Source organism: Gorilla gorilla, chromosome 13, assembly GCF_029281585.2.
Source record: "Gorilla gorilla gorilla isolate KB3781 chromosome 13, NHGRI_mGorGor1-v2.1_pri, whole genome shotgun sequence".
Classification (NCBI taxonomy): domain Eukaryota; kingdom Metazoa; phylum Chordata; class Mammalia; order Primates; family Hominidae; genus Gorilla; species Gorilla gorilla.
The window spans coordinates 132,916,875-132,932,421 of NC_073237.2; the positions used below are offsets into that span (position 1 = coordinate 132,916,875).

General features: G+C 64.5%; 1 protein-coding gene across 2 annotated transcripts in view; it reads right to left on the reverse strand.

The window, feature by feature from the left end:
• NOTCH1 (notch receptor 1) overlaps positions 1–15,547 on the reverse strand; it is a 52,994-nt gene that overhangs the window by 12,221 nt on the left and 25,226 nt on the right. For both annotated transcript variants that reach the window (XM_055350159.2, XM_055350161.2), the window contains 19 exons: positions 12,818–12,940; positions 11,967–12,200; positions 11,514–11,669; positions 11,129–11,314; positions 10,647–10,760; positions 9,360–9,473; positions 8,862–9,095; positions 8,669–8,779; positions 7,891–8,083; positions 6,757–6,902; positions 6,386–6,499; positions 4,505–4,624; positions 4,009–4,161; positions 3,080–3,308; positions 2,218–2,419; positions 1,579–1,732; positions 1,302–1,486; positions 652–784; positions 63–320 (listed from right to left, as the gene is read on the reverse strand). In XM_055350159.2, coding sequence (XP_055206134.2) covers positions 63–320; positions 652–784; positions 1,302–1,486; positions 1,579–1,732; positions 2,218–2,419; positions 3,080–3,308; positions 4,009–4,161; positions 4,505–4,624; positions 6,386–6,499; positions 6,757–6,902; positions 7,891–8,083; positions 8,669–8,779; positions 8,862–9,095; positions 9,360–9,473; positions 10,647–10,760; positions 11,129–11,314; positions 11,514–11,669; positions 11,967–12,200; positions 12,818–12,940 — 3,159 coding nt within the window. The remainder of the gene's footprint in view (positions 1–62; positions 321–651; positions 785–1,301; positions 1,487–1,578; positions 1,733–2,217; positions 2,420–3,079; positions 3,309–4,008; positions 4,162–4,504; positions 4,625–6,385; positions 6,500–6,756; positions 6,903–7,890; positions 8,084–8,668; positions 8,780–8,861; positions 9,096–9,359; positions 9,474–10,646; positions 10,761–11,128; positions 11,315–11,513; positions 11,670–11,966; positions 12,201–12,817; positions 12,941–15,547) is intronic.

Consider the following 15,547-nt stretch of genomic DNA (forward strand, 5'->3'; position numbering starts at 1 on the left):
AGAGGCTCACCCTGCTGCCCCACACGCCCCACACGCCCCACCCGCCTGGGCGCGGCACCCACCGGTGTGACCAGCACGGCACTCGCAATGGAAGTCGTTGACGCGCTGCACGCAGTTCTGGGTGCCACGGGCGTCGCAGGGATTGGACAGGCACTCGTTGACATCCCCCTCACAGCGCTCACCCACGAAGCCCGGCGGGCAGGTGCAGCTGTAGCCGCCCACCTGGTCCACGCAGGTGCCATTGTTAAAGCACTTGGGGCTCCGGGACACGGGGTCAACGGGGGGATTGCAGTCATCCACGTTGATCTCACAGTGCACACCTGCAGGGCCAGGTTTCGTCAGTGGCCCAAGCCCGCCACACCCCAGCCCTGCCGTGCCGCGTGTCCGTCCCAGAAGACAAGCGCTCAGGTCTGGGGCTGCATGGACACTCGGGAGAGGCAGGTGTCAAGGGTGCCGTGGAGACGCCCTTCCCGCTGGGACCCCCGCTCTGGGCCCTTTCCCTGGGCAGCTGTGCGCCAGCCCTGGCCTCACACGGGAAAATGGGAGTTTCTGGCTGGTTCCTGGATGCCTCTGGCCGGTCCCGGGGTGCCTGCCCTGCCCCTGCCCTGGCCATGGATGGCTAACACCAGCCCTCCGTGCAGCGGCCCTTACCCTGAGTGCCCCGTGGGCAGGAGCACTTGTAGGTGTTGGGGAGGTCGAGGCAGGTGCCCCCGTTCTGGCAGGGGTGGGAGAGGCACTCGTCGATCTCCTCAGAGCAGTTCACCCCGTGGTAGCCGGCCACACACTGTGCAGGCGACAGAACGAGGGGCCCTGCGGCTCAGCCGGCGCCAGGATGCAGTGCTCCCACACCCCACTGTGAGGGCTGACAGGGCCACATGAGCTGCCCTCAGGTCCAGCGAAGCCACGGGCCCCTCGCTCCTGTCAGACCTGGAGGGAGACCCAGCCCAACAGACCCTGGCGGGGCCTCGGTGACCGGAGTCACTGCCTGTTGGGGGTGGGTGGACCCCGTCCCATAGGATAGAGGTGAGGGCCTCAGGGTAGGTGTTGGCCAAGCCCAGACACAATCTAGGGGAAGGGAAAACCCCATCCCACTTCTCAGTATATTCACCCTCCTTCAGGCTTTCCACAGGCCACCTCTTCCAGGCAGTCTACCCTGATTACCCCAGCCCTCCCCTAATGAGACTGAACAGTGCATGGGCCTATCAGGTTCAGTTTTCTCCACTGGGCCAGCTCCCAGCCAGGGCCTGGTGTGTGGCAACACTCATGCCGGCCACAACCCTTACCCTAGGATGGACCCCCACCTTGCAGGAGTAGCCGCCCAGGTAGTCCGTGCAGGTGGCCCCGTTCTGGCAGGGGCTGGGTGAGCACTCGTCCACCAGGTCCTCACAGTAGCTGCCTGTGTAGCCCGCCTGGCAGCGGCAGTGGTGCGTGTTGCCCGCGTCCACACAGAGCCCTCCATGCTGGCACAGGCGGGCAATGTCAACACCTGCGGGGGATGGGGTGGTAGACAGGTGAGGCCCAGGCCCACAGAGGACCTTGATGGGCTGGGACCCGAGCCGGGTGGGCACAGCCGGTTACCTTGTCGCTGCGCAGCCACCTCACAGGACACGCTGGGCACGTCGCAGTAAAGGCCGGTCCAGCCGCTGGGGCACTCGCAGCGGTACTGGGTGTGGGTCTGCCAGCATTTGCCGCCGTTCTTGCAGGGCGAGGAGTCACACCAGTGCACAAGGTTCTGGGGACAGGTTGGGGTCAGCTGGGTGCCCGCCCCCCGGCCATTTTCCCGCTAGCTCAGAACGCACATCCGCCAAGGGGCCTACTCCAACCCAGGCTGCAACCCATTCTACAGAAGTCGAAACTGCCGCCCCTGGACTCCCCACCACCCCCACACCAGGAACAGCCTGGGCTGGGTCTCCCTCAGGGCCCTCAGCAGGTCCAGACCACCCTCGGCCTTTGCTAGAAGGAACACTTTCCCTCAATTCCCCAATTCCTGAGCTCCCGCCCCGGCTCCAGAAACCCGGGATTGAAACGAAGGTGCCTGCTGCTTCTGCATCAGGTTCCTTCACTGGCTGCTCAGATCCCCAGAAGCCCTCTGCCTACGGGTGTGGGGGTGAACCCGAGCCGACACAGTGGGACCTGGGGGTGACCGTTCCCACCTCCCGCAGGCAGGCACCCACCCAGGGCCCCTCCTTCGGGCACCTCTGTGGCCGGCGCACTCACCTGGCAGTTGGGGCCAGTGTAGCCCTGGGGGCAGGTGCACCTGTAGGAGCCGCAGCCGTCCTGACAGGTGCCACCGTGCAGGCAGGGCTGTGAGTCGCACTCATTGACATCGTGCTGGCAGTAGCTGCCCGTGAAGCCGGGTGGACACACGCAGGTGAACGAGTTGATGCCGTCCACGCAGGTGCCACCGTTGAAGCAGGAGCTGCAAGGGGGTGGGCAGGCGGGGGCTGAGCGGAGGGCATTGGTGGGTCCCCGCTCCAGCAGACCCTGCCTCGCCAGCACCTCCCCTTCTGCTCAACCCTAGGGGCCTGATGGCCAGGACAGGCCCAGGGCACCCTGGCTGACCCAGGGAGGCCAGTGGGAACCCGGGGCCCGGCTCTCACACCACGTCACACCTCCCTCCCCTGCTTTCTTTATAAGTCAGGTCGAGAGTGGTTTTACCAAACGCATGGGCATAGGGTGGTTAAAGTAAATGAGGGAGAAACCAGAAACCGTCCGGGTAACACCGGAGGTAATTACGTCAGAAACCAGGGACGAGACTGACGTTTACCAAATGAGCTTCCTGGCAACCACGGCAAAAAGGAAACAAGAATGACAGAGTTCTCGTTGTCTAATAGAAGGAAGCGCACCAGTTCTTCAGGACAGACTACTGGCGTTCCTGGTGCGGGACACAGGAGTAGGTCACAATGGCCCTCTCAGGAGGGACACGTGGGTACAATGAACAATGTCTGGACTCAATGCAGCTAGCGCTAAGTGCCCAGCAGGCCTAGGCGGACGCCTGCGTGGTGTGCCAGGCTGCCAGCTACCGCGTGTGGCCCGCACCGCCCGCTCCCTTCCACGGCCTCACTTGAGCCCCACGCACCTCTCTGTGCAGTCAGGCGTGTTGTTCTCACAGTGGATCCCGCTGAAGCCTGCGGGGCAGGTGCACGTGTAGCTGTCCACGCAGTCCGTGCAGTTGGCCCCGTTGCGGCAAGGGTCACTGGCACACTCGTTGATGTCCTCCTCACAGAAGGTGCCCCGGAAGCCGGGCAGGCAGTCGCAGAAGGCCGTGTTGATGCCGTCTGTGCAGGAGCCGCCATTGTGACACGGGTCTGGGAGGGGACGGAAGGGTGAGTGTGAGGGGCAGGCACAAACCCACACCTGCGGGAGGGGGCCGGGAAGGCTGCATGGCTGGGGACAGCCCAGGCTTTCGTTGCTGAGGCTGCAGCAAGCAGCCCTGTGACAAAGGTGTCCGGGGGGGAGCCCCAGCACCCACAGGCTGCGTCACACCCGTCTCCTGTGCTTGGGGTCTCTCTCCCCACCTGCTCCTGTCCTCAAGCCCCAGGGCAGGGGACAGCTTTGCAGGCTTCACAGACCGAGCAGGGGAGGAGTGACAGTTCTTGCCTCTGCCTGCCAGGTGATGCCAGCAAGACCCCCGGCTTCTGCCAACCTCAACCTCTGTGAAGCAGGGCTGGGAGGCCTGGGAGGCCTGAGAGCCCTGGCCTGCAGTGGGGCCTGATGAGCCAGGCGGGGGTGCAGGCCGGGCCCGAGCCATCCTCCGCTCAGTCAAGAGTCGTGGGAGGGGCTATCGTGACTCTCCCGCGAAGTGCAGGGAGGAGCAAGCCGGCTCTGGGGCCCTCCTGAACCACCCTGGCCATCCCTCAGCACATCCCCCACACCTGACCCAACCCTCCCCGGCCACACTCCGGCCTCCCTAGGCGCTTATGGCCAGCACCATGCGCACCAACCCTGCCCAGGGGAACTGAGGCCTGAGAGCTTCCTGGAGGAGGCCAGAGCCGCGGGGCTACTCACTGGGCCGGCAGTCGTCGATGTCGGTCTCGCAGTTGCGCCCACTGTAGCCGGCCTGGCAGTGGCAGCGGTAGCCGCCGTGGGTGTTCTGGCAGGATGCGCCGTGCCGGCACGGGCTCAGAACGCACTCGTTGATGTCGACCTCACAGGTCTGCCCTGCGGGGCAGGAGGAGGCCGGTTGGTCACCAGCGGCCCCTGGCCCTCCAGGCCCTTCCCAGGCTGGCCCACCCACCTACAGTGCCTCTCCCGACCCAGGGGTGGGCTTCCGTGACCCCAGGACCATCCCCTCTCCCCTAATTTTGGCCTAAGGTCACAGGAACTGGAGTTGGGAACGGTGCTCCCAGGTCAATTCCTGATTCCAGAACTTCTCCGACCAGGGCCTCCTCAGCACCCACCGGCTCCTCTCCAAAGACTCATCTAGCCTGCCTGGGAGCTGCCTGTGTCCTGCGGACATCCTGATCTCCCATCCCAGCCCTCACCGGGCCCTGGCCAGCCTCACCTTGCCAGCCCGTGGGGCAGACGCAGGAGAAGCTCTCATAGTCCTCGGATTGCCTGCACTCCCCGCCGTTTCTGCAGGGGCTGGGGGCACACGGGGCCAGCACCACCTCACACGTGGCGCCTGCGGGAAGGAGACACACGTGACCCCGGGAGCCTCACCCAGAGGGATCTCCCAAATGAAGGCCATCCCGGCCACCGCCTGCTGGTCTTTCCGCCATCAGAGTGCCGTCTGCTGGTCCCGCCGGGAGGCAAATGTGCACCGAGACCCCTGAGTGCTCCCCGCTGTGCCAGGACCCTGACCCAGGGAGGAGTGGAGCACAGATGTGGGGACGCTGAAGACAAGCTGCACAAATGTCACGCTCAGAAGCCACCCCTCATTCCCGGTTGGCAGCGGGGCACAGCCTAGGCCTCACCCCGCCAGGGGTGCCCAGGAACAAGGACTGCACCAGGAGAGGCGGCCTCAGTCGGGTGGGCTCCATGACACTGCAGGGACCTGGGCCCACCCCGGACGCAAGCCCCCTCATCTCTAGGTGACGAGGAAAGGCCCTGGCCTGAGACCGAGGCCTGAAACTAATCCTGGGGCTTCGTGTCACAGGCAGCAAACGCCCATCACGGGAGGCCAAAGAACAAGGGCTGCGATGGAGGGGACAGGCCCAGGCCCCCAGCACATCCTGCGTGTCGGGGCACGGGGCACGGCCTGGAGACCTCCGGGACCATGCAGGGTGTCTGGCAAAGGCCGTGTAGGAACCACGTGCACAGCCGAGGGCCTTTTTCTGCACAACCCCATGGCCGAGCTTCCTGTTTATAGCCATGGGGACTGCGTTATCTTCCCTGTCCCCCATTATCTCCCTCGCCTGCTGGGGCGACTTTCCAGGGCCTCTCTTCCTATTGGTTTCCACGGTGACCAGGGCAGGCAGGAACTGCGCCAGAGTTTCCGACAATTGTGCGAAAGGAAGCAGGAAGCGGGCAGATAGGAAGCGGGTCAGCACCGCCGCTCCTCCTGCCGGCCCGATCGACGTGTCTGAAAGGGACAGGGGCGCCCAGCCGTGGAGGGAGGGTCCTCACTGACTGACACAGGAGAGAAAACCCAGGTCCTTAACTTCGGTCAAAGAAAACAGCGTTCTGGCCACAGGCTGCTGGATGTCATGGGAACCGCAGGCGTGGGACCTCCAGCCCGGCTGCCTGGCCCAGGCAGGCCCACCCTGACCAGGCCCCGTGGCAGCACCCTCTGCCCGCTCCTGGGGAGCGCCAGGACCCCGGTGCTTGTGGACTCTTCTTTGTCTTTTCTAGAGGAGATCATTTCCTGTGATCCCCTTCGCTGGGTTCATAGCAGGGGCTGGACAGTTGGGGGAACATCCCCCTCCCTGCTCAGCCCAAACAGAGGGCTCCTTGTTCCCCTCACACAAAGAGGGCCCGCCGTCAAAGGAATCCCTCAGGTCCGGCTGGCGGGGGTGGGGAAGCCCGGCCCCCAGAGGCCCGCAGCAGGGTGGGCGCCAGGAGCACGGAGCCCAGTGGCCCAGGCCCGGCCCTGCTAAGGGTTCACCTGCATCTTACCTGTGTCTTGCAGCAAGCTTGCCAGGTAAAACACATGCTTGCATGAAAATTTTCTCCCAGGCATCCTGTATCTTTGCTAATCTGCCAACCCCACCCCAGGGAGAAGGCCCACATATTGCAGGGCCCTAAGGCACTCAGTGAGGAGCAGAATCTTCTGGAAGGCCCCGCCCCAAGAAAGCCAGCACTTTACCCTCCAGTCACGGCTTCCCAGGCCGCCCCCACCCCTGGCCCCACCCTCTCCAGCACAGGCCCCGCCCTCTCCAGCACAGGTCCCTCCCCTCCCACATAGGCCCCGCCCCCTCCAGCATAGGCTCCACCCACCCCTCACCTGTGTAGGGCAGCAGGCAGTTGCACTTGTACCCGGCAACATCGTCAATACACGTGCCCTGGTTCAGACATGGGTTGGACGCACACTCGTTGATGTTGGTCTGGCAGTTGGGACCTGGAGGGAAGGGGACAGCACTCGGCATGTCCAGCACTCCCAGGCACCTTGGCAGGGCCCCACAACAGCAGCCCTGGGCCTGCTCCCCACCCCAGGCCCCTCCTCATCTCCAAGAGCCAGAGGCCTGGAGCTAAGGCTTTGCCATGGGAGGGAGACACCATGCATGGTGCTGGCTGGACCTGGGTCCCGATCCTGTGTCTCCAGCTCCCCAGGCTCGAGGGCAGCCCTCTGCACTGAGAAACTCACAGCCCACTCACCGCTGAAGCCCTCCCGGCAGGTGCACACGTAGCCACTGGTCATGTCTTTGCAGGTGCCGCCGTTGACACAAGGGTTGGATTCACACTCGTTGTTGTTGATGTCACAGTTGGTCCCACTCCACCCAGGGTCACAGTCGCACTTGTACCTGCAAGGGGGACCACACTGCAGGTCAAGGGAGGCCCGAGCAGCACGGCCGGGGCCTGGGCACTCCCGGGTCTGCAATGCTCCATGGGCTGGCGGAGGTGCCCATCCACTCAGACTCGCAGAGTCCTTTAGCGGGGGCAGGCTGGGCGCTGTGGCTCACACCTGTAATCCCAGCACTTTGGGAGGCGGGGGTGGCTGAGTCACTTGAGGCCAGGAGTTCAAGATCAGCCTGGCCAACATGGCGAAACTCCCCCACCCCATATATACCAAAAATACAAAAATTAGCTAGGTGTGGTGGCACATGCCTGTAATCTCAGCTACTCGGGAGGCTGAGGCAGGGGAATCACTTGAACCTGAGGGGTGGAGGTTGCAGTGAGCTGAGATCATGCCATTGCACTCCAGCCTGGACAACAGAGCAAGGCTCTGTCTCAAAATAAAGAAAAAAGTGGGGGCCGCAGCGCTTCCCGTACCCAAGACTGCGGCAGGGGTTTGGTTCATTAGCAAGGGGACCACGCCAAGTGCAGGGCAGTAGGGTGCTGTGAAAAGCCCCCCACCACTTGCCCGCTGTGTGGCCCCGAACAAAGCACGTGCCTTCTCTGCGCCAAATGAGGGCAATGGGGTCCCTGCTGATTTAAATGGTCCCATCCAGGCAGAGTGCTGCCAGGCACATCATGGGCATCAGAAACACTTGCTGCTGTTACCATGAAAACGTGTTTCAGGGGTCACTGTGGGCCTGTGTCCTGAGCACACCATGCAGCCCACAAGGACGCGCAGCGCACAGCTGCTGGGTGCAGGGCTGCTGGGTGTGGACGGTAGTCTGACTGAGGACCCAGAGGCATGTGCGTCCCCGAGGGGAGCTCCCTGCCACCCAGCCCCGTCCGAGGCCCGTTTCTGGCCCATCTCAAGCTCTGTGCAGGTGCCACCCTCTTGACAGCAGAGCTCCCAGGGTTTAGGACTGATGTGTCCCCATGATTGGCTCCGCCGCATACCCGTTGAGGCTGTCCCGGCAGGCCCCGTGGACGCAGGGGTTGCTGTTGCACTCATTGACCTCAGACAGGCAGGTGGGGTCGTGGTAGCCCTCGGGGCAGCGGCAGGTGAAGCCATTGATGCCGTCCTCGCAGGTGCCCCCGTTGTGGCAGGGGTTGCCCGCACACTCATCGATGTTGATGTTACACATGCTCCCTAAGGGCAGGGCGGGTCAGACTCCGAGGCCCAGCGCCCGGGGGGTCCCACCCACGTCAACCTCGGTTTCCCTGTCTATTGAGCCGGGGCGATCACCCTTCTGGCCACATCCTTCCAGGTGTCAGAAACCATCTTGGATCACAATGTGCCATGTGCCAGCCTCCCCGGGCACCAGTGCCCACTCAAGTCATCCTCCCAGGGGCCCCAGGGGCAGGGGCTACTGCAGCCCTGACTGATGAGAATCTGAGGCCCAGAGAGGCAGAGGGACCTGCTCAAAGGTGCTGGTGAGCCACAGAGGCAGAAGGTACTCAAGCCTGGCCTCAGGGATGGCCGCTCCCTCTTGGCCTGCTGGGCCACTGTGCCAACACGGCCTGGGACAGCTCTGACCGGAGACAAGAGGGGTCGGGGGGACCCATCGTGCTGCCGGTTATAGCCCTGGTCCCGCTGCAATCTCTGCTGCAGACCACGGTCTGCCCAGGTGGGCAGCACCAAAGCCCCCACCCAACCCCTCAGCAGCCCCAGGGCAGTGGCTGACCTTGACCTCTGAGCACAGTGCAGTCAGCCCCCACGTGCAGGGCCGCTCACCTGTGTAGCCCGGCTCACAGGCACACTCGTAGCCATCGATCTTGTCCAGACAGGTGCCCGAGTCGCAGGGGCTGCTGGCACAGTCATCCAGGTTGATCTCGCAGTTGGGTCCTGAAGGGGTGGCACGTGTCGGTCAGTTCTCGGGCCCGCCCTGCCCACTGGCCCCCCATCGGCCACCCGCCTGGCCGGCCACCTGTGGTCCCCTTCAGGCAGAAGCAGAGGTAGGCGTTGTCGCGGTCCTGGCAGGTGCCCCCGTGGCGGCAGGGCTGGCTGGAGCACTCGTTGATGTTGGTCTCGCAGTGGTGGCCCGTGTAGCCTGGGCGGCAGAGGCATGTGAAGGTGGCGACGCCGTCCTTGCAGGAGCCGTAGTGGCAGGGGTCGGGGTCGCACTCATCGATGTCCACCTCGCAGTGCGTCCCCGTGTACCCTGGACCGCGGGAGGGGCGGGCACAGGAAGACTTAGGACTGGCTGCCCCCGGGACACCCATGACCAGACCTGGGGTCGCCTGTGCCCACCTGAGGAGGGCTCCGAGCGTGGCATTCCCACCTACTCAGGATTGGGGCTGAGCTGTGCTCTCGGCCTCTGGACCAGGTGGCCCAGACCAAGGTGTCCGTGACCTTGTCAGTTTCACTGCCCTGAGTGCCCTGTCCCGTCCCCTGTCCCTCCCCGCTGGTGGGCGCCGGCCCGCACCTTCCGTGCACACACAGGTGTAAGTGTTGGGTCCGTCCAGGCACTTGGCACCATTCTTGCAGGGGGTGCTGGCACACTCGTCCACATCGTACTGGCACAGATGCCCAGTGAAGCCTGGGGCCGGGGAGGGGAGGGAGTCATGTGCAACAGCACTATGGCCCTTCAGGGACCCCCCGGCCAGACCCCATCAGTGAGCGCCTGGCTGGGCTCCCCAGGGCACACTCAGCCTGAGCTCAGCCAGCCCCAGCTCTCCCTGCCTCCCGCTGCCCGCTCCTCGGATCAAAGCCCCTCCCCCAGCACCACACGCCCTCGCTCCCACAGAAGGGGCCTTTTTCCCAAACAGACTGGGTTGCTATGGCTACAGTGGAGCCGGGCTGAGAATGGGGCTCCCCTCGCTCCAGTGTCTGGGACGGGTAATCTATGTCTCGGAAGCCTGGGCTTGGGCCGGCAACGCCTCCCTGGGCTCTGCGCCCCGGCCCCCAGCTCTGGGACAGATGGAAACACCTTTCACCCAGGCCCCTGAGAGTTCCTCCAAGTCAGCCCCGGGCAGCCATCATCTCCACTGCAGGCCAACCTGCCCCACGTGGTTCTCTGCATACCCTTGTCGCTGGCGTGCCGTTGGGCAGGGGACATGGCAGGACAGGGCAAGCTGGCCTCCCTCCCAGCCTCGAGCCCTCAGAAAGCCAGGCTGGAGCCTCCTCCCTGTCTGGGCACTGCAGCTCCTGGTATACCCTTCTCTCCAGGCAGAAGGGGCTGCACCCAGATCAAGGAGGATCTCCTGGCCCTGGGCTCCACCGCGACCCCTGGGCAAGCTCCCACTCCCCACTGGGCCCTGCCCTTCCTTCGGGGAAGTCTGAAAACACTCCCATCCACTCATGAGGCAAAACCCTCGCTCTCCTGGGAATCTGAACACAACCAATGGCCAGGCCCCCCTCAGGAGACCAGGGTGCAGACAGCCCAGGGGCAGGGGACACAACCTACAGCCAGGCACCCCTCAGGAGGCCGGGGAGTAGACGGCCCAGGGGCAGGGGACACAATCCACGGCCAGGCCCCCCTCAGGAGGCCGGGGTGCAGACGGCCCAGGAGCAGGGGACACAACCCACGGCCCTCACCCCTCAGGAGGCCGGGGTGCAGACGGCCCGAGGGCAGGGGGTGGGGGCAGCCCTCACCCCTCAGGAGGCCAGGGTGCAGATGGCCCGGGGGCAGGGGACACAACCCACGCCCAGGCACCCCTCAGGAGGCCAGGGTGCAGACGACCCGGGGGCAGGGGGCGGGGGCGGCCCTCACCCGTGGGGCACTCGCACTGGAACTCATTGATCTTGTCCAGGCAGCGGCCATTGTGCAGGCAGGGGCTGCTGGCGCACTCGTCTGTGTTGACCTCGCAGTGCACACCCTCGTAGCCTGTGGGGTGGGGCAACAGTGAGGGGGGCACGCGCGGCCCCAGTGCCCCACTGGGCACAGCTGTGGACTTGGGACAGAAACGAACCCTGCCTCCAGCCCAGTATCCCAGCCACCACGGGCCCCCTGCGCACCCGCTCCCCTGCAGCCCCTGCGGCCCCTGGCCTGGCACCCTCATCTACCTAGCACTACCCCCGTGCTCTGCTGGCCCTGTGGCCTGGCCTCAGTTTCCCCATGCCCTGTGCATGCTGTGGGCCCAGAAGGCATGGAGGCTGGGGAAAGCGGAAGCAACCCACAGATGTTCCCAGGGCTGCCCCTCCAAGGCTGCCCAGCCTCGACTCGGTTTCCTGCCCTGGCCCCGGCCAACGCACCGGGCATGCAGATGCACTGGAACTCCCCAATCTGGTCCAGGCAGGTGGCGTCGTTCTGGCACGGGTTCGAGACGCACTCGTTGACGTCGATCTCGCAGCGGGGGCCCGTGTAGCCCTGCAGACACTGGCACTCGAAGGAGCCCAGCGTGTTGATGCACTTGCCCGCATGCTCGCAGGGGTTGGCACCTGGCGAGGACACACGGGTGAGAGGCTGCTCCAGGCACCCTGGCCCCTGCAACACCTCGCTGCACACCACCCCCATCGGACGGGCAGGGTCCCATCCCCCATCTAACCGGGCACCCCTTGAAGCCAGAATCGACTTCTCATTGGTTCTGGGGCCAGGCTGCCACCCCCACCTGGCCGCACCCCCTGTGCTGGCACCTACCCAGCGAGCACTCATCCACGTCCTGGCTGCAGGCCGGGCCCGTGTACCCCGAGGGGCAGGTGCAGATGGCCTTGCCATTGACAGGGTTGGTGTCGCAGTTGGAGCCCTCGTTACAGGGGTTGCTGATGCATGCGTCGTTGAGGTGGCACAGCAGACCTGGGCAGGCAGCGGCGGTCAGTGGGCACGGCCCCTGGGCCAGCCATGGCACACCACCCACGGCTGGGTCCAACCCCACTGACACCCCAGGAGGAGCTGCCCGCCATGACCCCATCGGGCATCCCGTGACACTTGGGACGTTCCGGGGGATTCACAGCGACCACCGGCCTCCCTGACCAGAAAGGCCCTTTCAGGTTATCCTGGGTGCAGGAGGGCCACGGTCCCTGGGTGAGGTCACACAGCTCAGGCCTGGCCCATGTGAGCCCCCTGCGCCCACCTGGGCCTCAAGGCACTCACCTGTGCGGCCATGGGGACACTCGCAGTAGAAGGAGGCCACACGGTCATGGCAGGTGGCGCCGTGGAAGCAGGCGGCGCTGGCACAGTCATCAATGTTCTCGCTGCAGTCCTCACCAGTCCAGCCGTTGACACACACGCAGTTGTAGCCACCGTGGGTGTTGTGGCAGGTCCCGCCGTTCTGGCAGGCATTTGGCATCAGCTGGCACTCGTCCACATCCTCGGTACAGTACTGACCTGCAGGAAACAGGAGCTGTCGGCCCCGGGCAGCTGCCACTCCCTGAGCTCCTTGTCCCCTAAGACGCAGGGTGGCAATGCCGCCCCCTCCAGAAGCCTTCCTGGGCTGACTCCTCCACCCACCGCCAGCCTAAATCACTCCTTCCTCTGCAGGCCCAGCACCATGGAGTCTTGCCTCCTCTTTGTGCTCTGTGGACACTGCTGAGTCGGGGTGCACCTTTGCCCGTCACCCCACCAGAGGGTAATTCCCGAACGCAGGGCCTGTCTGTTCATCCAGGCATCCCTGTGACCGGCCCAGGAAGCGTGGCCTGAGTGGGGTGCTGAAGGCCCTCAATGCCAGGACACCCCACTGGGCACAGGGGCTGCCTGGGGCCAGGTTGCAAACTGCCCACACAGACCAACCAGGGCCCTGTCTGTGCTGACCCCCGAGGTGAGGGGCGTCAGACCCTGGCCACGGGAAGTGGGGCCCCCATCATGTGGTCCTTCTCGGCCAACCCCAGTCTGCCTGGCCTGGGACAGGGTCTTGGCTGCTCCCCACTATGCCTGTGAGTGCAGTTTAGTAAGTGGGTAGCAGCCCCGCCCCGGCTACCCCGCCCTGCGGCGACCCGTATACGCGCCTGTCCACTCTGGCGGGCAGCGGCAGTTGTAGGTGTTCACGCCGTCCACACAGGCACCCCCGTTCTTGCAGTTGTTTCCTGGACAATCGTCGATATTTTCCTCGCAGTTCTGGCCGGTGAAGCCTGCCGCAAGAGGTGCCAGATCAGCCTCTTCTCTGAGGTCCAGTCCGGCTCCTGCCTGGATCCCCGACACACTGCTCTGGACACAAGAGCCTGGCCTCCACGGCCCTGCCCTGGGGCCCCCGGGGTCTGTGCCCGTCCCCTGCCTCACTCCAGTGCCCAGAGGGACATGCCTTGCTTGAAAGAATCATTTTGGACAGGGCCGGCTAAACAGGGACTCAGGAACACAGGGTTCCAGAAGATTCTGTCACAAATACCCTTGGGTCTCTTTTAAGAGTTTCTGGCAGCTCCTGCACCTGGGTGCCGCCTGCATGCTCAGAGCTCCCTACAATGTCTCAGTAGGGGGGCCACACACCCCATCTTCAGGGGCTGACACTGGGGCCTGAGCTCTGAGCAGCAGGGGACATGGGGCCAGCAGGCTGCTGGCTGGGGCAGGGTGGGCCCCTCGCAGCCCCAGGGAAGCTGCAGAGATTTAGATGGCCCATCCTCCCTGGGGCAGAGCTCTGGTGCCCACCTCCTCCTCCCCCTCCTCCTCCACAGGCTGCCAGGGCCCCCTCCCCCGAGGTATGGCCCCACCCAGGCCTCCAAGGCAGCCAGTTAGCTATTAATCCGCTCCACTCCCGCTGGTTCAATGATCAACCCAGAAAGGCGCGTTCGGCAACAGCCAAACCTGCAGCCGGTTACTAATTGCCGCCCTCCCGAGATGCCTTTGAACCCCCCTTGCCCTTGGAGCTCCCACCTGCTCGGCCCCTCCCTCTAAGACATTGCCCCACCGCCACCACCCCGTCAGTCCTGTCTGCCTGCTGGACCGGAGCAAAAGCAGGCAGCCAGAGACAACCAAAATCCAAAATGCAAATCAGCTTGCGGAGCACCCAAAACCAGACCCCAGCCCTGGCGCGGTGGCTCATGCCTGGAATCCCAGCACTTTGGGAGGCTGAAGTGGGTGGATCGCTTGCGCCCAGGAGTTCAAGACCAGCCTGGACAACATGGCGAAACCCCGTCTCTACATAAAAAAAATACAAGAAGTAGCAAAGCATGGTGGCGCGGGCCTGTGGTCCCAAGCTACTTGAGGGGCTGAGGCAGAAGGATCGTTTTAGCCTGGGAGGTCAAGGCTGCAGTGAGCTGAGGGCATGTCACTGTACTCCAGCCTGAGTGACAGAAAAAAAAAAATTCAGAGCCTGGAGCCTGAGTCCCGGTCCCACTCATGTGTGGGACCCTGCACCCCGGCTCCTAGGCAGGTGGGGCCCCTGGCTGGGCCTGCGACCCCAGGGCTGCCCTGCAAAGCACTGGCTGAGGCACACAGTGGGAGAGAGGGCGGGAAGCCAGTGAGAGCCCCGTGGACCCCAGCTGGACCCTCTGTGACGCAGCCTCGGCCAGAGACCCCACGAGGAGACAGTGCTGACGTGCCAGGCAGGCTGTGCGACCCCAAATCCCAGCCAGTTCCCGGGCCTGCAGAGCTCAGGGCCGCCCCCACCTCAGTTCCCCATGACTCCACACACAGCTGTCTCCTGGGCTCCTGACCACCCAGAGGTGGCTGAGGGCCCTTCAGGGGGCCTGGGTGCAGGGGCCACCGGGGAGAGTCTGAAGCTCGGGTGTGGCAGGCCTGAGTCATTTGGGAAGGCCCCCGGATGGTCATCTCACCCTGAAACGGCCAGACTCCACAGCAGGCAGTGAGCACACCCCTCACCGGACGGGTGACCCAGCCCCTAGCACCCCAGCCTCTGAGATCTACCCACACTCAACTGAGTGAACCCCACCAGCCCCTCCCCTTCCCTCCCTGCCCACTCCCCAGGGCCCTGAGCTGCCCCTGCACGGGCAGTGGCTCTGAGCCGGCCCAGCACCGGCTGGGCATCTCTGCCGCTGGGCCTCACCAGGAGGTCCTCACCCACCCTGCCCAAGGTGGGTGGGCATCAGCTCTGCACGCAGGTGGCCTTGGACAAGGCCGCACACACCCCACCTGCCCTAGCCTGAACCACGGCCCCCTGAGAGCTTGGCCCCTCAATCCGTGTGACTGGAGGCAGGGTCCCGTGCTGCTAGGAAGGCATCTGAGCCCCCGCCAGCAGAAGGGCTCTGCGCCCCACCCTGCAGAGATCCAAGCCGGCCAGGGAGTGTCTGTCCCCACCCCACGCTCGCCCAGTGACTTGCAGGAAACGCACACGTCTGGTGTCTGCACGCAGAGTTGGCTGGGCTCAGCTGACTGGGCAGCCAGGGAGCTTCCCCTTTGCAGGGGCCAGGCCAGCGTGGGGCTTCCAAGGGGGTGGGGCAGCCCTTGGGTCACCCGTGGGTCAGCCAGGACCCTGTGCACCCTCCAGCCCCACCCCTGCCTGAATGCCCTCTCCCCATTCCCACCTAACAGCCATTCTGTGCAGCTGAGATTGGAGGTTTTCTTTTTTCTCTTCACTTTTTTTTTTTTTTTTTTTTTTGTTTGAGACGGAGTCTCGCTCTGTCGCCAGGCTGGAGTGCAGTGGCGGGATCTCAGCTCACTGCAACCTCCGCCTCCCGGGTTCAAGTGATTCTCCTCCCTCAGCCTCCTGAGTAGCTGGGACTACAGGCGCGTGCCACCATGCCTGGCTAATTTTTTGTATTTTTAGTAGAGACGGGGTTTCGCCG